Genomic DNA, 23,900 nt, shown 5'->3' on the forward strand with positions numbered 1-23,900 from the left:
GCTTACAAGCAGAGATTCAAACTTCAAAGATCTTGCTCTTAAGTACCATAATGTGTCAATATCTCAAATGCATACCCAAGCTTAAAACAAATCATGATTTATAACTCATTCTGGCCTGTTCAATTTACCTAAATAAACTTCCTCTTCCCAAAGTATAGAAAGTGTAGAGGGAGGAGAAATACTCCAGCAGTTTTAGGATCACATCGAGATTCTAATATTTCAAGCTATGTACAATTATAGTTGCATACACAAATTCTAAATTTATCTTATGGGCATAGTTTAGTTGCACATTTCACATTAATAATTCTGCATGGACCACAGAGTTTAAAAGTAATCTTATTAGCCTGTAAAATTTCCATTCTGCCCACTTACCTGTTAGGCATATTTAAAAAAAAGGTATCGATCTAAAAAATAAAAAAACTTAAAATATGCTTAAAATGACAGTATTCTTCAAGCAACACAGGCTTAATTGAGAAATAAAATATTCAATATTTTAAAATCGTTTTACCTAACAAGCTATATGTATAAAATTAGTGTTTGGTAAACTTTGTAAAATACAGAGTAACACCTCTATTAAAAATGCAGGCCCCCGGAGTTCCCATCGTGGCTCAGGGGTTAGCAAACCCGAATAGCATCCATGAGGAAGCAGGTTCAATCTCTGGCCTTACTCAGTGGGTTAAGGATCCAGTGCTGCTATGAGCTGTGGTGTAGGTTGCAGATGTGGCTCAGATCCCGAGTTGCTGGGAACCTCCATATGCCACAGGTGCGGCCCTAAAAAGGCAAAGAGACCAAAAAAAAAAAAAAAAAGGAAGCCCCATGTTCAGAGTATTGATGGCAGCCATAAATAAAATACTGAGGTAAAATGTACAGAAAACACAATGAGATTGGAGGATAATTTGGCCCAAATGGACCATGTCTTCTATGGGCATAAAAGCAGGTAGTCTGTACGCTACTCTGCCCTAAGTCTTATGCTGATGAAGATTTTGTACTAAAATATTTTTGTTTCTATTACGGATGAAGTGTTTCATTATTTTCTCACACCAGATAATGCATCTTGATGTAAAACATAACAAAATAAAATCAAGGGAAAAATTTTATGGGGTGTTGTGGCTTTGTTTTTGCTTTTTGTATGTCTAACCAAACAATAAACCTATTATTTGTTTTCTAGAAAATACTACCTAGGAGTTCTCTTATGGTGCAGTGGGCATTGTCACTGCAGCGGCTTGGGTCACTGCTATGGCAAGGGTTTGATCCCTGGCCAGGGAACTCCCACATGCTGCTGGAAAGCAACAAAACAAAAAAACCAAAAAGCTATTTAATGGATGGCTTTGGTTAAAATTACTAGAGTTACATCTTTAAAATGCTCTTCCTATTCACCTGGAACACTCAGTGTTACATATAAATATGTGTGTGTGTGTGTGTACATATATATATATATACAAGTACACACACAGTTTTAGGAGAAACATCAGCATTTCAGCTTGATAATTTAAATGTCAACTGTGCATGTTTATTTGTAAAACTTCCCATAGTGAAACACATTACAGTTACCTATACATTTATTTCTCACTATTTACAATCTGAATAATTATGCAATGTTTGTGAGTTATAGAAAAGTCACATAAATAATATGAATCTGATGTCTCATCCTTTACAAATATGAAGTTATTTTCAATGGGTTTTCAGACTGTCAAGTATAAATAGGATGAGGTCAGCAACACTTAGGATGAGGCACTTTTTAACAATTACCCAAAAGGCTGTTAGGTGTACAAAAGTGTAAAACAAAACCCTTAATAGTAATCTTACCCTTAATTTCAGATGTGATTAATCTGAGATGGTCTATATTAAGGAGTGTTATAAACTTTTATTTTATTTCTTGACCTTCTGCTTCCACTTGACCCAAGGCAACATAACCATGAAATACATAAGATACACAGACATCACCATAGACCAGTTAATATGCTTACATACAAAGGAACTAAACATTATGTAATGACACAGGGGGTTTCAGAAAGTGACTATTTTAACACAAAAACTGTGCATGATTTTTTTCAGAAACATGTATAAATACGTTGGTGTCTCAAAGGCTAATTAGTATCTTGACTATAGTCCTAGACAAATATGCCCTCAAATTTATTATTTAATTAACTGAATCAAAATTAAGTCTTATGTTATCTTGTCAAACACTGAATTTTTAAAACACTGAAATTTAAAATTAATTTTAAAAATAGAAAAATTAAAAAATCAAATTCATCAATACTTTCTAGATTACAGTTTTAAGATTTAAAAAATAAAGAACAGATGCTTTGTTTTGCCAGCCTTTTATGAAAGATCTCTAAAACACATTTGGCCAATTCATTTTCAACATTAAATCATGTTCTCTGTATATTTACACTGTATCTTCTGGTAATTAAAATAATAAACACTTGATTGAAAGATAACAATTCCTATTGCTTCAGGAATTCTGAGCACTATGTTTTTCCCTGTCGGATTTCAACATACCTTTATTAGTACAGAAAATAGCTGAATCCAGAAGGGTTTAAAATTGGTGGTCCCATTAACTAACAATTTTAGGTGAGAACAGTTAAATCTTAATAAACTTATTTCTGATCATTTATAATTTGAGTAATTTATACAGCCCAGATACCCAAATGCTGTCTAACAAACACACGAGTTGTACTCATCTGAACATGGATCCGTTCCAAGACCACTTAACAAAACTACTTGCTTTGTGTGTGTGCACAGGAACGCGCATGCACTCCTTAATTCCCCAGAATAGTTCTCCTCTAAAGAGAGAAACTGGCTTTTGATCAATATATGACCAGATACTTAAGTCTACTATAATCAGAAGGTGGCCAATTTTCAAATATATATAAAGGGAAAACACTTACTTTAGAATGACAAAAATTAAGCTTGGCAAAAGTAGTTACTTTTATTTACAACTGCATGTATCAAGATTACAATAGAAACACTAGTGATACCATCTGAACAAAAGCAATGATTTATTGGTAATGGCAATGAATGAAATATTGAAAAGTCTCTGGCGAGAATCAAGCAATTATCCAGGAGCTGTAGATCTGACTGCAATACGGTCTTCCAGTGTCTTTTGTACCTCAGTGGCTTTCTCCTTTTTTGCCAACTACCTAGGAAGAACAAAAATAACTTTATATGTACCTCTTAATGATTTAGAAATAGGAGTTAATTTTCAAAATAATACTACAAATTATAATTATTTGTAAAACCTGGTATTAATTTTTATCTTTACTTTTTGGGGGGCATGCACTGTATCTTCACTGTTGAAGCAAACCGTGACCCTCCTTCCCCTCCTAGTCTCTGGAAATTAAAAATAAAACACATGCAGGCTACTTCTGATTTGCCAAACTGTTTTAACAAAAAATGACGCAACTTTTCAAAACAAGGTTGATAGTTTAGAGAAGTTAATAAAAAGATGATGCTATATGAGTGAAACATTTGGCATATTATTTTTAGGCAATTAGATATCAAATGTCGATCACAGAACACTATAGAATTAAGAGTATCCTAAACGTATGTCTTCATGCCCAGGATGACAGGCTTATAGCTTTCTTCTAAATATGTAGACATGCAATGAAAACAGATTAAAAATGACTAATTTTGCCTACTTTCTATTTTTAAAAAATCTTGATTGCTACAATGTACTATTAAAAACATAAAGAATAAATCTTATTTCAGTCAATGATTAGAAAATTCCTATACTGTACAATATTTAAAATGTCTTTGTTGCTATAAATGTGGCAGCATAAGAATGTAAAGTATAAAATGGTTTCTACCAATTGTTCTAGAAAATAAATCTTCTGTGGGAAGGCTCTAAAACTATGTTCTAATCAAACAATTAATTTACTTACACCTAAAGTTTATCATGAGATAATGTATTCTCATGGCAGAAATGACTCCAAGGAAATATACTTGCAAGCTACTGAACACTTATTTGTATACAACAAAATTTTGATGTACTTTGTAAATGCAGTTTTCCTATTTTAAATTGATTCCAGTCTAAATGAAGTGTCTGAATCAAGCAAAACTCACTAGTCTAAAATAGAACATGGTTAGGTCAATGTCATTCATGAGCAAAGATTATATAAACCCTTTCCACTGAATTACCAATCACATGATGCTAGAAATGCAATTTTCCCCATCTCGAGGAAAAAGACTTTTATTAATTTAAAATAACTATTCTCTGATCCAAGGAAACCATGTGTTAAAAAGCTCAAAAAGCTGAAAAGATACGAAAAAGTCTCCTTAAAAGAGTATGTGCATGAAAGTAGGAAATTCAGGTTTTAAGAGCCAGAGGGAGCCCTCCTAAGAAAGAAGGGGTGGTGGTGGCACTATTTGTATTGCAAATGAATTTAGCAGATAAACAGTGAAAGCATTATTGATCATTATATCACTTGGAAACACACAAAACACAAGAGCTATTAGAGTAAGCAAAAGAAAACAAAAACAACTAATATTAAAAATTAAAACTTTAGCAGATGTGATACAGTAGAAGACATGAATCTGCATACTGTTTCACAGGTTGATAACTCTCAACTTGCCAATGTGTATTCTCTGTAAAAAAGAAGAAATTCAGCATTCCCATATGGAGTTTCTCACCCCAAAAGTAAAGTTCTTTTTATTCATTTAAAGTCTTTATATTACACCTTAGACAGACAAAAACTTTGGTACATCAAAGTTAGGTGTCAAAAATATTTATTCGGTAAAGAGTCCATTAATCTTCTATGTTAATATTTTAACCCAGCCTAACATTCAGTCCATAAGTCTTTCAACTGGCCTTGAACTCACTTGGGTTGGCAAAGCAGGGGACATGCTACAATTAATCAGGAAAAAGATTTTGGGGCTACAGTTTCAATAAGAAAAGAAAACAAATCTCTCAACTTCAGCCTAATCAGTATGTTACACTAGTACTAATATAAAAGAACCTGATGAAGCTGATTTTCAAAATGCTTGTATAATTTCTAAAAAATAAAATTTAAACTTGAGATCAGATTAAAACATCATCTAACAACCAGATAAATCTAAAAACATTTACAACAATGTAAGGTTTTTTTGCAATATTATTTCTCAAAATGCAGTACAAAATTAAATGAGACAGGAGAAAGTTAAAAAAAAAAAGTCAGGTGAGGAACCTGGTATGGCAATGGAGCACCTAGTTGCAAGAAGCAAAACAAAATAAAAGGCTAAATGAAAAACATGACTAGAATGAGATCTGAAGAAATGGTTGAGGAAATCTAGGTAATAAGAAGGCTGATCCAGATGATAGAAGCTGTAGAAATCTTGCCCCAACAATGGCGAGAACATGGGAAGGGTGAGAGCAGACAGGTGCAAGATGAGCAGAGAAGCAAGGAGGGGAGTGGAGTGAGATAAGGTCAATCTTTATATTACTTCATTTTAAAAAATCTTCTGTTTTTAGTTCATTTGAGTTGGATTAAAAAAGCTGAAAAATAAACAGACAAAATGTTACAAAAATAGCTGATATGGTAAATGGCCAGTTTAGAAAAGTCTATTTTTATTACAGTGATAGAAAATCTGCTCTGCTTTTCACATGCACCTCATTTTCTAAGAAGCAGAAGCCCCTTCATTTTTGCTCATTTTTGTACACTTATATTACTTTTGTATTAAAATAAAGCAATCCATGTAAAGAGCGTATTTTGACAAAGAAAACATCTACTTCCAATTAAAGTGGCAAGCTTTTCCTCATGCTGCAACACAAAGAATCCATTTACAACAACAGATAGCCTAAGAATATATTGTAATTAGGGCACAATGCCTCTTATGAGTCAAAAACAGACAAGTGGAAGGTAAGTTCTAGTCTCCCAAATCTGAAAAGTATAACCTGATAAAGCTGTAAGAGCATGCAAAGTAGTCTAAGATTTCTATCCACATCCAAGATTCAACAGCATTACCTTAACTTCTGTCATCTTAGTGACATAAGAAGATCAATGACATTCTGAAAACTAAAATTATCTAGAAACAACTCATACAACATAAAAACGTAAACTAAAAATGCTACATAGGTTGATTTTTATTATTCATTAAAATCAATGTATACAGCTCTCTTCACTACACAGAGAGATATATTAACACTTTCTTTTCTGTACTGATAAAACATACGCCAAATGTATTTTGAAATTTCAAATTCTAATTATGTGCAACTGACTAAATAAGGGAAAGAAGTGCTACACTTGTCCTTGAATGAGTTCTGCATCTTCCCATTTCTACCCCCAAGGTTCCTATTTTCCATCCTACCTAGAGTGCCCACTGCTATCGTTTCCTCTATCCATCTCTACTCCCATATAGTTCAAAGGCCCTTTTCCTCCAAAAAAGCTCTCATATTTTCCCGACCATTCTTGGGAAGAAAGTAGTATCACCCACTGGGAAACTATGAGAATACTCTGTGGAGAAGAGCGGCTTGAACTAAGCTTTGATTCATTTTGATTAGACATTTCCAAATGTCTGGTGCATTATCCTTTAAGAATATAAACTCACTACTGGCAGGGATTATGACTATACCTAGCATAGTACACAGGGATAACAGGTACCATTCCATGTAATTTATTATTTCCTTTGACAGAAACCAAGCTCACTAACAGTTTTTAATAAGAGACTATTTAAGGCCAATTTCAGTTAAACATAAGTTAGTTTTTTTATTTATTGCTATTTTCCTACACTGAAGTTGTTGACTTGGTACAATATGGAAAATACTAAAATATTAGCTTACTTTTGAGGAATAATCCTATGGGACAATGAACGACACGAGCAGAACATATTAAGAAACTACTGAAAGAAAATGTAATACTAATACACATTAAGAAAACCATTCAACCAATTAAAATTTATCAAACATAAGCAATGGACTAAGAAGTCCAGAACATCAATAAGGGAGTTCATTACAATATTAAATTATTTTCACAGCAGTTCTCCATGTGGTCTAGGCTGGACTTTTCTGAGACCCTTTCAGGGAGTCTTCAAGGTCAAAACTACTTTTTTATAATAATGTTAAATTGTTATTTGCCTCCTTAACTCTCACTGTCTCACAGATGTACAATGGAGTTTCCTAGAGGCTACATAACTTATGACAGCAAAACTAGTTGAAAGCAGAAGCAGATATGAGAATGAAAGCATCCTGTTAAGCTAGACAGTAAACAAATTTGTCAAAATATAAAACAATGCTCTTCTCACAAAACTGGTTTTTGTTTTGGAAGGTACCTACTTTAATTTTAAAATATTTCTTGTTTTAACACACAACTTTTGTTGTTGTTGTTTTTTTTTTTTTTTTTTGGCTGCACCTATGAAGTTCTGGGGCCAGGGATCAAATCCACACTATGGCAGTGACAATGCTGGACACTTAACCCACTGTGCCACCTAGATACTCCACACAACACTTTTATTATTTGTACCGAGTAAGTATTTTTTAAAATTCTAATTTTAACTTCTTAAATGGTAAAGATTAGGTAAATGTTGGTCCTCAATAATTTTTAATAGTGTAAAGAAGTCCCAGGACCAAAAAGCTTTGAGAACTATTTTACAGTAATTTTCAGTAAGGTAAAAAAGTACCTAAACACAGAGCATTATAAAACAAACACAAATACTCTCAAACAAGCAAGGAAAAACACCGTTGCTATCCTAAAGACAGTCCAAAAAAGGTAGTTTAGTAGTCAAAAAAGAGAAAGTAGGCTAGAAAGGATGTGAAGGGGGATATTAAGTGGAGATATCCTTAGATGAACAATTATTAATGCACATTAGAAAAACTATAACTGAATGGCAGGCTGGTAAGAAGATGGACACGCATAGGGGTTACCTAGAGGAAAAACAGAATTGAAGTAGCATAAGCTGAGGTGTAGAAGCAGGAAACTAGAGAAGAATTAATGTTATGAGGAAATAATAGGATTTAAAGGAACAGACCTCAGGAAATAATTGAGCTAAAAACAAACTAACCAAGGAACGGTTAAAGCCAAAACCAATGGCATTTAATTCAAACAAGCAAAGTAGCACAGCAGGCAGCCAACATGTCTTTGTTGCTCACACATTTTCCTGGTACAGCACAGTTCACATCTTAAGAAGGTAGATATTTAATCTCTGCTTCTTCTGACCAGTCATTATGCACATGTCAAATATATGACATGACAGATCTAAGTACATAACTGTTTCTACAGCTCCCAAAAGTTAACTACACTGAGATAGGAAAGACAATAGTTGGAAAATGACCAGTTAAAATATCCACTGTTGAGGTTATCAATTTTGTAAAGGTAGCATATAATTTCATAAGCTCACTGTTACAAAACGTTATGGATTTTTCTGTAACTGAATTAAAATTAGATCTGCAATGCCATCAAAAAGAAAATGAGTTTTCAGGATGTTCCAGGGCTCCAATTCCCCAAATAGGGGTCTAGGTTGCTAAGCCAGGTGGGTGCCTCTTCCTCTAGGCACTAGCAGCCCTTGGGAAACTCCTCTTCCATTACCTCAAGTCCTAGACCCCCTGCCAGATGCGGCCTTCAGAAACATGGTGATGACACCTCCTCTGCTTGATGCACATTTAATCTGCATATAAGACTGGGTTCTGTATTGGTAAAGTTCTTGCTGGCAATTCTATAATCTGTGGTTGTATACTTTAAGAGTCATCCTAAGGAATTGTTATCAATTAGTAGTTCCAACAATGAAAAAAATACTCTCATTCCTAAAGGTCCCAGGTAACTTAGGACTATGTCCTCAAAAGACTAAAAAAAAAAAAATTTCACTGAATACATACATATATGCCTGTTCACTCAACAGGTATTTGCTAAAACAGGTTCTTTTAGCACAAAGACATAGATTGAAAGCATCTCAGTATAGTAAAACTAAGTCCATTCTTTTTGATTAAAATTATTTAAGTCATTTTAAGTATGTTTTCATCAGAAACAATGATAATCAAGATCCTAATATAAGCAAAGTTCTTAAAAATTCCATAATAATGATTTAATTTACTTCTATTTTTCCAATATTCTTAACTACTTTCTACAACCAATTCCTAACTATTACAACCAATTATTTCTACCCTCTTATTTGGATGTCATTTATCAACAGACACTCTATCAGTAGGACTTATTAGAGATTTCTTTTATTAATATATCTAAAACAGGATGAGAGAGCCTACTGCTATTTAACCTTATTAAATTTTTTGACATGATATGACTGTGATCTTTTAAAAATTATTTCTTTATAACTACTTTTATTTCTCCTAGGTATCATTTAAACAAACTTACTCGTTTGAAGTCATTCATATTTGTTGCCTGGACTGGAGTCCCAATAAAAGTAAAATATGAAATTCTTGTTGTTTCTTCTTCACCTTGATTGGACTGAACAAATATCTACATACACACCAAAAAAATAAAATAAAAGAATTTTTACATCACACTTCTTTTTTTATATAAACATGCTTTAAGTTTAAATCAATTTCCAAAGGTTATTAGTAAAAATAACTTCCATTCTTTGTAAGGATTAATCCAAATTACATTTACACTAGTACTGCTAGAGCACCATTAATTCCACCGTGTGCCTTGCTGTTCTCACCTTCTTCAGGGATGCTATGGCAAGATACTCACATATACATATGAGCTCTGATTCACTGTGATGGTGGTGTGGAAGGGTCAGAATTAAATTATCTACAGAGAATGTTCAAAGAGTATGAACCTCATGATTATAATGAACAGAGTGCTGTTGAAATTTCACTAAATTATAGGGTTTTTAATTGTGGGGGTTCTTTTTTGGCCATCTCATGGCATATGGAGTTCCCAGGCCAGGGATCAGATCCAAGCCATAGTTGCAACCTAAGCTGCAGCTGCAGCAATGCTGGATCCTTAACCTACTGTGCCAGGCTGGGACTGAACCTGCATCCCAGCGCTCCCAAGAAGCCGCTGATGCTGTTGCAACACAGCAGAAACTCCTAAATTACAGTTTTTCAATGAGGAAAATCTCTGCAGTTATATTCTTTCTGATACTCCTTCATCCAGTCTATTCCCAAGCATATTAAGAGAAAGAAAATTGTACTGGAAATCGGCTCCTAAAACTATAATGTGCCTTGCATTGTTTTAAAGCTTGCCTCTTTATGTATTTTATTTAAAAACTCCCCTCATGGAGTTCCCGTCGTGGCGCAGTGGTTAACGAATCCGACTAGGAACCATGAGGTTACGGGTTCGGTCCCTGCCCTTGCTCAGTGGGTTAACGATCCGGCGTTGTCGTGAGCTGTGGTGTAGGTTGCAGATGCGGCTCGGATCCCGCATTGCTGTGGCTCTGGCGTAGGCTAGTGGCTACAGCTCCGATTAGACCCCTAGCCTGGGAACCTCCATATGCCGCGGGAGCGGCCCTAGAAAAGACCAAAAAAATTAAAAAAAAAAACAAAAAAAATAAAAACTCCCCTTAGCATATCAGGAGACAGAAGCTTTACTACAGATTCCTTTTAGATGTATTGGGTTTTTTTAATTTGCTCTATTTTTTTAAATTTTACTTTTCTGTTTTTTTTTTCTTTTCCTTCCGCTCCATTTTTTAAAGGGCCCTCCATGGCAAGAGGGGTGGTTTGGCATGGCTCAGTGGGATGCACCCCAGGCCATGGGCCAAAGGGGCACCGCCTTTTGCTGTGGAGGGCGGCCAGGAGGGCAACCATGCGTGGAGGTCAGCCTGACTCTCCAGCTGGACCCCTACTTGCTCCATTTTTAAAAACACAATACTCTAGATGTTGCCTACTTAAGAATATTGCCTCTCTTGATTTGGGCAACATACTTTTTTCATTCTCACATGGCACTCAGCAGTCAGTTTCTGTCTTTACAGGCAACCACAGATTCATCTCAAACTGAGCCTATCAACAAAAACCCTAAGTCTAGGAGTTCTCTAGCAGTGCAGTAGGTTAAGGATTTGGCATTATCACTGCAGAGGCCTGGGTTGCTGCTAGGGCACAGGTTCGATCCCTAGCCCAGGAATTTCTACCTCTCTATTTATTCTCAATGCCTTTTGATTCTAAGTACAGTAGGTTATATTTATTGCTTTTAAAATTCATTTACTTACTTTGATTAGCCTTTCTGATCAAAACTGACATTTTAATTTCATCACCAAAAAGTGACAGGCATGCTTTCTGTGTCTGGATTTAAGTTACATAAAGACTGACAGCCTATTACAAGATAACTACGTCCAGGAGTTCCCGTTGTGGCTCAGTGGTTAATGAATTTGACTAGGAACCATGAGGTTGTGGGTTTGATCCCTGGCCTTGCTCAGTGGGTTAAGTATCGGGCATTGCCGTGAGCTTGGTGTAGGTTGCAGACACGGCTCGGATCCCGGGTTGCTGTGGCTCTGGCGTAGGCCGGTGGCTATGGCTCTGATTCGACCCCTAGCCGAGGAACCTCCATATGCTGTGGGAGCGGCCCAAGAAATGGCAAAAAGACAAAAAAAAAAAAGATAACTGTGTCCAATGATTCTCAAAGACAGAGGAGATTGTTTTAGGATCTCTTGGCTGAAAGGGCTTTTTCCTATAGACAAACACCTTCCTCCCATCACTAAATAAAGCAACAGGTGTTATTAATTGAATATTAGAAATATGAGTAAAGTCAAGAAAGCATTTCATAACCAGTGTTCCAGTTTGATATAAACATTTTCTTTAACTTCATTTGGGTAGTATATTTCAAATACTGAAATACTTTACCTTACTACTAAGTATATTCTATGCAATTCCATTGAAAAACCTCCTAAAAATGAACATGTACTATATATAGCATTCTTCTAATTTACAAAAACCAGAATCCACTAATATAAAGAAATCATATTAGTTTGCCTGACTTGTTCTCAGGTGACTCTATACTCGTTCCTACTTCTTTTTCTAAGCATTCCGCTATTCTATTCTAACCCTCTGACCAGCACTCTGAAGGGATGGGCTGCAGTAGACAGGTGGTTTTAGAAGCATGTGCTGGGTTTTAATATGAAAATTCACAAAAGCAATTAATAACTGCCAAAACACAGTTGATTTCTTAATGTAAACGAAGATAACATAAAATTATCTTTTTAAAAAAGTCATTTTTTACTGAGATCATGTCCACTACACTATTAAAAACTCTAAATTCTAGAAAAGCAAAATGGATTTTACAAACACGTCATCGCTCGCCACCAGGCATGAAGAACGGACGGTATACTGAGTTTAAGTATAAATGTTCTAGAATAAACTTTTAACAGAAGTTGCCAAATATATATAAGTAAATTGAAAATCCACAAATTTAAAAAATCAACCTGTCCTTCCTCTTTAGGGCACACAGGTAAGTCAAAAAGACAATTTAATTAGCTCACTACACATTTTTACTTATTTCAAACCAAATGGACAATTAATTATTTCGAAGAATCACTAAGAATCCACTAGGATGCTGAAGACTGCATGAATGGTCATCCACAATCTGTTAAATATATCTGAATGAAATACTACTTACAGTTACACTGTTAACATTCTGAAACTTAACATAACGAAGTGGAACAATACCATCTTCTTTAATATCATCCTCTGTTAGTTCCAGAGCTTGAGTTGGTTCGCTTCTTTCTGCCTCTTCAAAATCCATAGATCGGGGTAGATTGATAAAAATTTTTACATATTTAGGACCCTGACCTATAAAACAGTAGAATAAAATTAAATGCTACAACCAAACATTCAATAATACTTTGTTACCTTTATCATTACAGACATATACATATATGCATATAACTACTTCTATCTTTAGAAACTGTAAGAAACTCTGAGTATTTTCATGGCCATACACTCCCTTCCTACCCCACCAATAGACATTTACTGGTATATTCTTGGCCTGCTAAAAACTATACATACTTACATACATTCATACACATACCTAGAGTTCTTGCCCTCAACTATAAAAGACATACTACAACAAATGAACAACTCCCAATGGGAGCAGAGAAGGTGGCAATGGAGTCTGACAATACACACAAGCTAACAAAAAGTTTCCTAAAAGAAATAACATTTGGGATGAGTCTTACAGTTGCTGTCAATTGGTACAATTTTATTATTTAGGAGGAAAGCAGTATCAGTAACAACACTTAGCCAGAAGAAAATTAATTACACAAGTTACCAAATTTCATCTTGGGGATTACCATGCTCAGTGGTTAAGATCACATTTATGGAATGTCTTAGTTTCCTTAACTTTAGACCTGTGTTTTTAGACTGCTTAAGGAATCTTAAGACATTCACACTGCTTAAATACTACAGTATCTGCTTTTACAAATACTTTGTATTTTCAGAATAAGCAATTTTATTAGTGAAAAATCATTAATACATAAAAATTTAAAATAACAAATAAGGGAATGCTATCTGATAAAGTATTGTTTCTCACAATCAACCAAAGCAAAACAAAACTCTAGCCCCCAATCCACACCCCATGCCACCTCTCGCATCCACACTCACTAGCAAAGAAAGTTCAAAAAGAAACAGAAAAAAGGGGTGAATAAGGACAATTCTTTTTTGTTTTTGTTTTTTAGGGCTGCACCAGTGGCATATGGAAGTTCCCAGACTAGGGATCAAATCAGAGCTACAGCTGCCAGCCTATATCACAGACATAGCAATGCAGGATCCCAGCCACATCTGCAACCTACACCTAGCCCACAATAGAGGCCAGGGATCAAACCTGCATCTTCAAGGACACTAGTCGGATTAATTTCCACTGTGCCACAACAGAACTTCCAGGACAATTTTTTATTTAACAAAAAGAGAAATGCCAAGTCTATACCATCATGTTTACAGCATATATATAAAGAAGATGAAACCAGAATTAGAGCACAAATAGGAAGATCTAGAGTCTTACTACTCTATAATAGAAGGAATACAAAATAAATCTCTCCCAGTTCTGATCCTGAGAAATGGATGCCTCAAATTTAGAACTTTTTAATTTAATTTTATTTTATTGGTCTATTTTTTTTTTTGTCTTTTCTAGGGCAGGCTAGGGGTCTAATTGGAGCTGTAGGCGCCAGCCTACACCAGAGCCACAGCAACACGGGATCCGAGCCGCGTCTGTGATCTACACCAAAGCTCATGGCAACGCTGGATCCTTAACCCAATGAGCGAGGCCAGGGATCAAACCTGCAACCTCATGGTTCCTAGTCGGATTTGTTAAGCACTGAGCCACAACGGGAACTCCTCAAATTTAGAACTTTAGTTGGAAGAAACAGATCCCTTCGTGTTCAGATTAAGGAAGAACTTTAAGTCTTACCTTTAGAAAAAAGGTAAAAGTTTTTTTTTTTCTTTTCTTTTTATGGTTGCACCTGCAGCATGTGGAGCTATATAGCTGCAGGCTTATGCCACAGCCACCCCAACAATGGATCCGAGTCACATTTGTGACCTACACTGCTTGTGGCAATGCCAGATCCTTAACCCACTGAATGAGGCCAGGGATTTAACCTGCATCCTCACAGAGACAACATCAAGTCCTTAACCCACTGAGACACAACAGGAACTCCAAAAGTTTATTGTTTACTACTTTCGGTCCAATAATCTCACATTATTTGCCCACTGTTTTGTTCTAAGAACAATTTCACTCTTTCTTAAGAATTATCTACATGTATTTAATAAAAAGTTCTAACCTAGATGTCCATCAACAGATGAATGGATAAAGAAAATATGGTAAACATATATACAAAGGAATACTACTCAACCATAGAAAAAAAAAATGAAATGTTGCCATTTGCAACATGGATGGACTTGGAGGGTTATTATGCTAAATGAAATAAAGTCAGAGAAAGATTAATATTGTAGAGTATCACATATGTAGAATCTAAAAAAAAAGGTAAAAATAACAACAACAACAAAAACAGACTCACAGATAAAGAGAACAAACTATTGATACCAGTGAGAAGAGGGGAGGGAGAACAGACAAGATAGGGGTAGGGGGTTAAGAGGTACAAACTATGATGTATAAAATAAATAAGCTACAAGGATATATTACACAGCATAGGGAATATAATGGAATATAACCCTTAAAAATTAACAATCACTATGTTGCAGACTAAAACTTAAATAATACTGTACATAAATTATACCTCAATTATTTTTTAAAAAGGAAAAAATAAAGTTCTAAATATGTGCTGGAAGGTCTACAAAGCAGAAAGTTAAAGAAAAGTTGCCCATTACTCACCATTATCTGGGCCTTGAAATTTCATTGAGTAAAGCTTAACAGGCTGATTGAATGCCACAGTAATAAGTAGCTGTGAAGAAATAATAGTTTCATTTTTAAAGGGCTGTTAAACATTTTAAATATCATAATAAGTAGAACTAAAAAACTAAGAAGCAGAAAAATTTATCTAACAAAACCAATGTAATATAGAAATCAGTAAGTTGAAAGCAACTTGATTAGACTGACATTTGAGAACTACAATCATCTATTATTCATACAAAGGGATAAGAGCAACAAACAGAATAAATTAACTAAAATTATATGTAAGAACTTAAGGTCTTATGACCTATAAACTAGCAAGCAATCTGCTTGCCAAAAAATCAAACAAAATCCCCAAATTAAAATAAAATTTAAACTACATATTTAAAAAAAAAAAGAAAAAAGGAGTTCTCTTCGTGGCTCAGTGGTTAATGAACCCAAGTAGGATCCATGAGAATGTGGGTTCGATCCCTGGCCTCACTAAGTGGGTTAAGGATCAGGCATTGCCGTGAGCTGTGGTGTAGGTGGTAGACATGGCTTGGATCTTGCGTTGCTATGGCTGTGGTATAGGCTAGCCGCTACGGCTCTGATTCAACTCCTAGCCTGGGAACCTCCATATGCCGCAGGTGGGGCCCTAAAAAGACAAAAAAAAAAAAAAAAGAATACGACAGTTTCTTTCCTGAAGCCATTAAAGAAGCATTTAACTCTTTTAAGAAAGAGAAGCATGATAAGATTTATATTTTAGAAAAACAACTTCTGTGAACATGTATAAGATGAACTGAAATGAGGACAAAGCAGGAGCACTAAAACAGAAAATAAACTAAGAAGAACAACCAGGCTAAGGACAAAGATGGCCTCTCAAAGCACTACTATACCACAGTACTTCATCTGTGACAAAAATGCACAATGGGAAGCATAGGGAGGTATAATACAGGGTTCTGCCTGGGAGCAAGGCCTAGATATGCAGGGAGTGATCATCTAACTTGTCTATTTCTCAGGGATAAACTCATTTCGGTGGGTAGAAAGTATTAAGGCAGGTCAAGAATGAACAAAAGGACTTAAGAATAGTGAAGGCTCAACTCAACCTTGGGGCCAATCCAAGAGTTCTGTGATTTTCCACAGTATAGCTGGCACAGAAGAACAAAGAAAGGAAGTGGGTCTGCAGGGTCAAAGGATAGGGGTAAAGTTATAAACAAGATTTAAATGATCATCTGGAAAGGAGAGACATAAAACCATAAAATGGAAACATGAATAATTCCTATAAGCCTTAAGCATTCAATTACCTGTTCATCACAATCAGATTCCAGGAAGGTCATGTCTTTTCGTAAACAGTTGTCAAATCCATGCTCGTCACTTTCATTAAGACATTCACAGCCAGCTTTGTTAATAAAAGGCATTAAATCCATCTGAAATAATTAAAGCAAGACTTTAGGGAAAGCATTTTGATTTGGTATAAAAACAATTAGAAATATAAAGATGTGATTCTTTTTTTAACCAAGGTATAGCTGATGTACAATATATGTTCCAGGTGTACAACATACTGATTCACAATTTTTAAAGGTTATATTCTATTTATAGTTACTATAAAATACTGTTCTATTCTGTGTCATATAATATATCCTTGTATGTGATTCTTTTATTTTTTTTTTTTTTGGCTTTTTAGGGCCGCACCTGCAGCATATAGAGGTTCCCAGGCTAGGGGTCTAATCAGAGCTGTAGCTGATAGCCTACACTACAGCCACAGTAACGCGGGATCCAAGACGCGTTGCAACCTACACCACAGCTCATGGCAACACCGGATCCTTACCCCATAGAGCAAGGCCGGGGATTGAACCTACATCCTCATGGATGCTAGTCAGATTCGTTAACCTCTGAGCCATGTTGGGAACTCCCATGATTCTCTCTTGATTAAGCAAACAATTACTAAAACTTTTATAATAATCCTTCCAGGAATTCCCGTCATGGCTCAGTGGTTAACGAATCCGACTAGGAACCATGAGGTTGCAGGTTTGATTCTTGGCCTCGCTCAGTGGGTTAAGGACCCAGCATTGCCGTGAGCTGTGGTGTAGGTCGCAGACGCGGCTCAGATCCCACTTGCTGTGGCTCTGGAGTAGGCTGGCAGCTACAGCTCCAACTGGACCCCTAGGCTGGGAACCTCCATATGGCGCAGGTGCGGCCCTAGAAAAGACAAAAAGACAAAAAAATAATAATAATAAAAAAAATAGCCCTTCCATTTGAATTTCTGACTGATATCTATCACTCATAATTAAAGCCAAATCTAGGGTACCCACATTCTAGCTACAATAATAATCAACTCATAGCCACTTGCTTCATCTCTACCCTACAACCAGTTCCAATCTGTTCCCTGATTACTTTCAAGCAAATTTTAGACATTTTTTAATCTTTTTTTTTGTCTTTTTTTCTGTGCCATTTCTTGGGCCGCTCCCATGGCATATGGAGGTTCCCAGGCTAGGGGTCTAATCGGAGCTGTAGCTGCCGGCCTACTCCAGAGCCACAGCAACGCCAGATCCAAGCCGCATCTGCGACCTACACAGCTCATGGCAACACTGGATCCTCAACCCACTGAGCAAGGCCAGGGATCAAACCTGCAACCTCATGGTTCCTAGTCAAATTTGCTAACCACTGAGCCACGATGGGAACTCCTCGACATTTTTTTAATCTCATTCATGAACATTTCAGTGTGCTCATTGAGCATATCTAAGAGGTAAGGACTCTTACCAAGAATATTCTCAATTCTCACAATGAAAACAATGAATTCCTTAATATCACCAATATCAGTTTTCAAATTTTTTCAACTGTCTCATAAATAAATGCTGAAATTAGTTAGACTCAGAATAAGAATCCATGAAAAGTACAAACACTGTATTTGGTTAATGTCTCTTAAATTTCTTTTAATCTAATCACTTAGCCAATAGAACTCCTATACTCTGGATTTTGTTCAGTGCTTCCTTGTGGTGTGCTTCCCTGTGGTGTCATTTAACATTTTTCTAGTCCTGTAAATGTGCTGGCTAATAACTTTTAACACAACACCAAAGAACTGCAGTGACAGTGGTCACCTGACTTGTTTCTGATCTTAGTGGAATGTCTCTAGTGCTTCCCCATTAAAATCCTATAGAATGTTTAAGGAATAAGTGGGTATTGAATGTTGTCAAAAGCCTTTTCTGCATATTAGGAGACTATGATTTTTCTCCTCTAGATTGCTGGATTTTGTTTACTGATATTTTATCTAAGATCTGTAGGATCTTCCTACAATGTTGGTGGGAATATAAATTGGTGAAACCACTATGGCAAACAGTATTAAGGTTTCTCAGAAAACTAAAAATAGAACTACCATATGATCCAGTCATCCCATTCCTGAGCACATATCCAGGGAAAACCCTAATTCAAAAAGATATATGTACCCAATATTCACTGCAGCACTATATACAATAGCCAAGACATGGAAGCAATCTAAATGTCCATCAACAGAGGAATGGATTAAGAAGATGTGATACATATATATAATGGAATATTACTCAGCCATAAAAATGAATAAAATAATGCCATTTGCAGCAACATGATGGATCTAGGGATTATCACACTAAGTGAAGAAAGACCAGAAAAAGACAAACATCATATGATATCACCTACATGTGGGATCTTTAAAAAAATGACACAAATGAACTTATAAATAAACCTGTTTACCAAAAGGGAATGGTGAAGGGGAGGTAGGGATTGGGAACTTGGAATGACACACACACTATGGTATGTATGGTAGAATAGATGGTCAAAAGGAACCTACTACATAGCACAGGGAAATCTACTCAATATTCTGTGATAACCTATATGGGAATGATTATGTGTATATGTATGGATAAATCACTTTGCTGTATAGCAGAAATTAATAAAATATTGTAAATCAACTATGCTTCAATAATTTTTTTTTTTTTAAAGGAGTTCACTGGTGGCCTAGTGGTCAAGGTCATAGCACTGTTACTGCTGTTGCTTGGGTTCAACCCCTGGTCCAGGGAACTCTGCATGCTGCAGGCAGAGCCACAAATAAAATAAAATAAAAATGATTTATAAACTTGCAATCAACTGGAATAAAACAAAGGTAATAAAAACTCAACACCTTTAAATTAAAGAAAGAAAGAAAGACAGACAGATTTGCAAGGGCTCTCCCTGGTTGTCTAGTGGTTAGGATTTGGCACTGTGGTCCAGGTTCAATCCCCGATCCAGGAACCGAGATCCCATAGCAAGCAACCAAATGCCACAGCAAAAAAAAGGTAAGATTTGTACACCAATATTCCTAACACGAACTGGTCCGTAGCTTTCTTTTTTGGTGGAAATTTTGTCAGATCCTGGGATCAACGTCATACTTAATTCAAAAAGAAATCTGGTCTTTTTACATGGTCTTAAGTAGCTGTAGTAACACTAGACTACCTGATCCTTAGAGATCTGGTAGACAATTTCCCTGCGAAGTCATCTTGGTATTTATGTAAGATAAATACTACTTTCTCTATTTCCTCAATGGGGATGTGCCTATTTAGGAATTCTGCTTCTAGTGGAGTCAATTTTAGGAAACTTTTTCTAGAAAAGTATCCATTTCATCTACTAAACAAGAACTGTTTTTAAAGTTTACCAAGTATAAATTTGCAAGTATCATGCAGATTATCAGTTACATGTTTACCCTCTATCCAAGTCTTATTACTAATACCAATACACACGCTAATGCACTGGTATATAGTTCTGAAAGGCTAAAGAAAACTTTTTTACATGTCAAAACTATTGTAATGGTAATAATCCATTAGAAGAGACCCTAAATTATTCATGGAGTAGCCTAAATGCTTTCAAAGCCAAAATATTCTTTTCTATTATGTTAAATGTTACATTGCATTAGATAAAATATATATGTTAAATATATTATTCAGGGCAACATACTGTAGCCAATTCAAAAAGGGAGGTAGAAGAAAAGGAACACTACAGAGCAAAGTTCTACAACTTTAGAATTATTCCCAACTCCCTGAACATTTTCCTTGAAACATGAGAAAATCTTTCAAACATTTGTCTTCCATCCTACCAAGATGCCATTTAAATACTAAATGTAGGACTAAGACCCCAGGCATGAAGAAACATTGCAGTCAAACTTCCAATACCTTCATGATGAAAATAAACTAAATAGGTACATATTTTTAAATTTTGTTTGTTTATCGTGGAGCACACAAAACAAGTATCATATTAGAATAGCTGCGTTAAAACGCTCTGTTATGTAACACTATCTGGGACAAACCGGCATAATACTGGATATTTGACATAACTGTAAATTGACATATCAAAAATATGCAATTGGAAATAAATATCACTACTTACATAATCACTTTGCCAAAAATGAGGAAAGAATCATAAGAAAATAATCAGACAAATCTAGATTATGGGTAGTGTATAACATAGATGGACTAGACCTGCCCCGTACAATGAAATAACCATTAGCCACAAGTGTCAATTTAAAATTAAATTAATAAAGAGTTCCCGTCGTGGCGCAGTGGTTAACAAATCTGACTAGGAATCATGAGGTTGCAGGTTCGATCCCTGCCCTTGCTCAGTGGGTTAAGGATCCAGCGTTGCCATGAGCTGTGGTGTAGGTTGCAGATACGGCTTGGATCTGGCGTTGCTGTGGCTCTGGTGTAGGTCGGCGGCTACAGCTCTAATTTGACCCCTAGCCTGGGAACCTCCATATGCCGTGGGAGCGGCCCAAGAAATAGCAAAAAGACAACAACAAAAAAATTAAATTAAATTAATAAAAAACAGATAATTAAAAGTTCAGGTCCTCAGTTGCCCTAGTCACATAAAAATGCCGCATGTGCCTAGAGGCTACTATACTAGACTGGTGCTGGTTTAACTTTTAAAAAGGCAGAATTTTCTAGACTACAGAACCCTAGATAGATTGACAACTGAAATGCAATGTATGACCCCTCATTTGAATCCAAGATGGGGGGAAAAACAACTATAAATATATTTTGGAGCTAATTAAGGAAATTTGAATATAATCTGTAGATTAGAGATAAATATTGTATCAATGTTAAATTGCTTATAAGTGATAATGCTATTATGGTTTTATAAGAGAATGTTCTTGGTTTTAGAAGCTACATGCAGAAATATTTACAGATGAGCCACCATGATGTCTATAACTTACTTTTTAAATGATGCTACAAAAAATAAAAGTAGATAAATACATATCAAGAGATAACAAAAACAGCAAATTATTCACATCTGAATAATATGCATGTTTATAGTAAGACTGTCATCTGGCCTTTTTGTTTTTTAGATTTTGCCTTTTTTTGGGGGGGGGGATCCAATACAAGACACACAGAAAGTTAGGAAAAAACTTTCCATGTTTCAAGTAGTTGGTTAAAGAAAGATCTGTTCTACCTACTAAATAAATGAGGGTCATTTAATGTTTGATTTTATTTGATAAATGATGACAAACTTGTAGATCAAAACCTACAGTTCAGAGATTGGAAATATTGAAATACACTAACAAGCCTCAAGATTGCATGTTGCATGTTGTAACACATGCAAGTGCCACTTGCATGTTGTAACACATGCAAGTGCCAGTTCAATTCCAGAGTGTCTAGTATGCAAACTCCAGACAGGAAGACTTGATATTGATAGCTTGCCCCATCCTCAATGGTATCTGAGGTATTCTTAGCAAATATAGCAGAGAAAAAATAAAATGTTCATATTTTTCCCAACTTCAGTAAACATATTAAAAATGGAAAATTATGTTTACAAAACCACAGTTTTACTTCTATATAAGAATTTATTTTGATTTTTAACCTTTTGAGTATTATATCCTACATTTTTTGCAATTTCAAACCCCTCTCAAAGAGATACACGTATTTCTTTTAGTCTGGCTCCAATCCAATCAGAAGTTTCAAAATTATAGGATGTGTGGAGTTCCTGTTGTGGCGCAGTAGAAACAAATCTGACTAGTATCCATGAGGATTCAGGTTCGATACCTGGTCTCGCTGAGTGGGTTGGGGATCCAGCGTTGCCATAGCTATGGTGTAGGTTACAGATACGGCTCAGATCAGGCGTTGCTGTGGCACAGGCCATCAACTGTAGCTCTGATTTAACCCCTAGCCTGTGTACTTCCATATGTTGAGAGTACAGGCCTAAAAAGCAAAAACAAACAAAAACAAAAAAAATCCTATAGGATGTGTGAAATCAACAATTACATTGTCTTTTAGGGTGAAAACCTCATGACAGAAACTCTTTATTCTAAGAAAACCAAAATTTTACTTTAAAATCGTCAATATAGGAGTTCTGGTCATGGCTTCAGCGAAACATCCATGAGGACAGAGGTTCAATCCCTGGCCTCACTCAGTGGGTTAAGGATGGGGCATTGCCGTGAGCTGTGTGTAGGTTGCAGATACGGCTCAGATCCCACATTACTATGGCTGTGAAGTAGTTCAGCAGAACCTGGGAACCTCCATATGCCTCGGGTGCAGCCCTAAAAAGACAAAAAAAAAAATCTACTTGAAGATATAAGCTTTCATTCAGTTTCCATTTGTGTTGTGAGAACAGTAACATTTGGGAATATACTACCAGTTCTAAATACTTAATAAACCTTTAAGACCTATAGTTTAAAACTTGAAAGTGTTGAATGATACCCGATGGGAAAAAATGAAAATGTATTTAACAGATTTTCACATTGTATTCATAATATCTGGATGAAAAGTAAATTTGTTTTATTTCTTAAATCTTCACATTCCCCTGCTTTATTTCCTACTTGAGGCCAAAATACTGATAGCACACTACTATCCTAATGGATACACCAGATCCTTAACCCACAGAGCGAGGCCAGGGATTGAACCGGCAACCTCATGGTTCCTAGTCAGATTCATTTCCATTGCACCATGATGGCAACTCCAACGCTTACTTTTTAAAAAATTTATTTTTAACCTGTCAACATAATTTTATAGTAAGAAAAATGAAAACTATACATATACAGAGTTCCCACTGTGGCTCAGCAGAAACAAATTCGACTAGTATCCATGAAGACACAGGTTCAATCCCTGGCCTCAATCAGTGGGTTAAGGATCCGGCACTGACATGAGCTATGGTATAGGTTGCAGACATGGCTTGGATCCTGCATTGCTGTAGCTGTGGTGTAGGCCAGCAGCTACAGCTCTGATTTGACCCCTAGCCTGGAAACTTCAGTATGCCATGAGTGGGGCCCTAAAAAAGACAGAAAAAAGACCCACATACACATATCTTTTAGTATGCAGGATTTACCAACTTCGATAAACAAGTCAGTTACCAGGAAGTACTAATTCTAAATTTTACTTCTATCCTAATTAGCTCTCAAATGATAAAGATACAAATTGTAACTATTCATGTTATGTAGTTTTCAAAAGCTTTGTGACAGGAGTTCCCATCATGGCGCAGTGGTTAACGAATCCAACTAGGAACCATGTGGTTGCGGGTTCGGTCCCTGCCCATGCAATCCGGCGTTGCCGTGAGCTGTGGTGTAGGTTGCAGACGCGGCTTGGATCCCACGTTGCTGTGGCTCTGGCATAGGCTGGAGGCTACAGCTCCGATTAGACCCCTAGCCTGGGAACCTCCATATGCCGTGGGAGTGGTCCAAGAAACAGCCAAAAAAAAAAGCTTTGTGACGTTCTTAAGGCTTCAAGTAAT

General features: G+C 36.0%; 1 protein-coding gene across 2 annotated transcripts in view; it reads right to left on the bottom strand.

Moving 5' to 3' along the window:
* Positions 1–1,844: 1,844 nt before the first annotated feature.
* Positions 1,845–23,900, bottom strand: part of TXNL1 (thioredoxin like 1) — a 37,937-nt gene continuing 15,881 nt past the window's right edge. The window contains exons 4-9 of one of the 2 annotated variants that reach the window (XM_047765522.1): positions 16,484–16,606; positions 15,183–15,252; positions 12,477–12,649; positions 9,279–9,383; positions 4,545–4,587; positions 1,845–3,143 (exon numbers count right to left, since the gene is read on the bottom strand). In XM_047765522.1, coding sequence (XP_047621478.1) covers positions 4,549–4,587; positions 9,279–9,383; positions 12,477–12,649; positions 15,183–15,252; positions 16,484–16,606 — 510 coding nt within the window. In that variant the 3' untranslated portion in view covers positions 1,845–3,143; positions 4,545–4,548. The remainder of the gene's footprint in view (positions 3,144–4,544; positions 4,588–9,278; positions 9,384–12,476; positions 12,650–15,182; positions 15,253–16,483; positions 16,607–23,900) is intronic. The other variant, XM_047765532.1, reaches the window with a different exon arrangement.

The sequence above is a fragment of the Phacochoerus africanus genome, chromosome 2 (assembly GCF_016906955.1).
Source record: "Phacochoerus africanus isolate WHEZ1 chromosome 2, ROS_Pafr_v1, whole genome shotgun sequence".
NCBI classification, from domain to species: domain Eukaryota; kingdom Metazoa; phylum Chordata; class Mammalia; order Artiodactyla; family Suidae; genus Phacochoerus; species Phacochoerus africanus.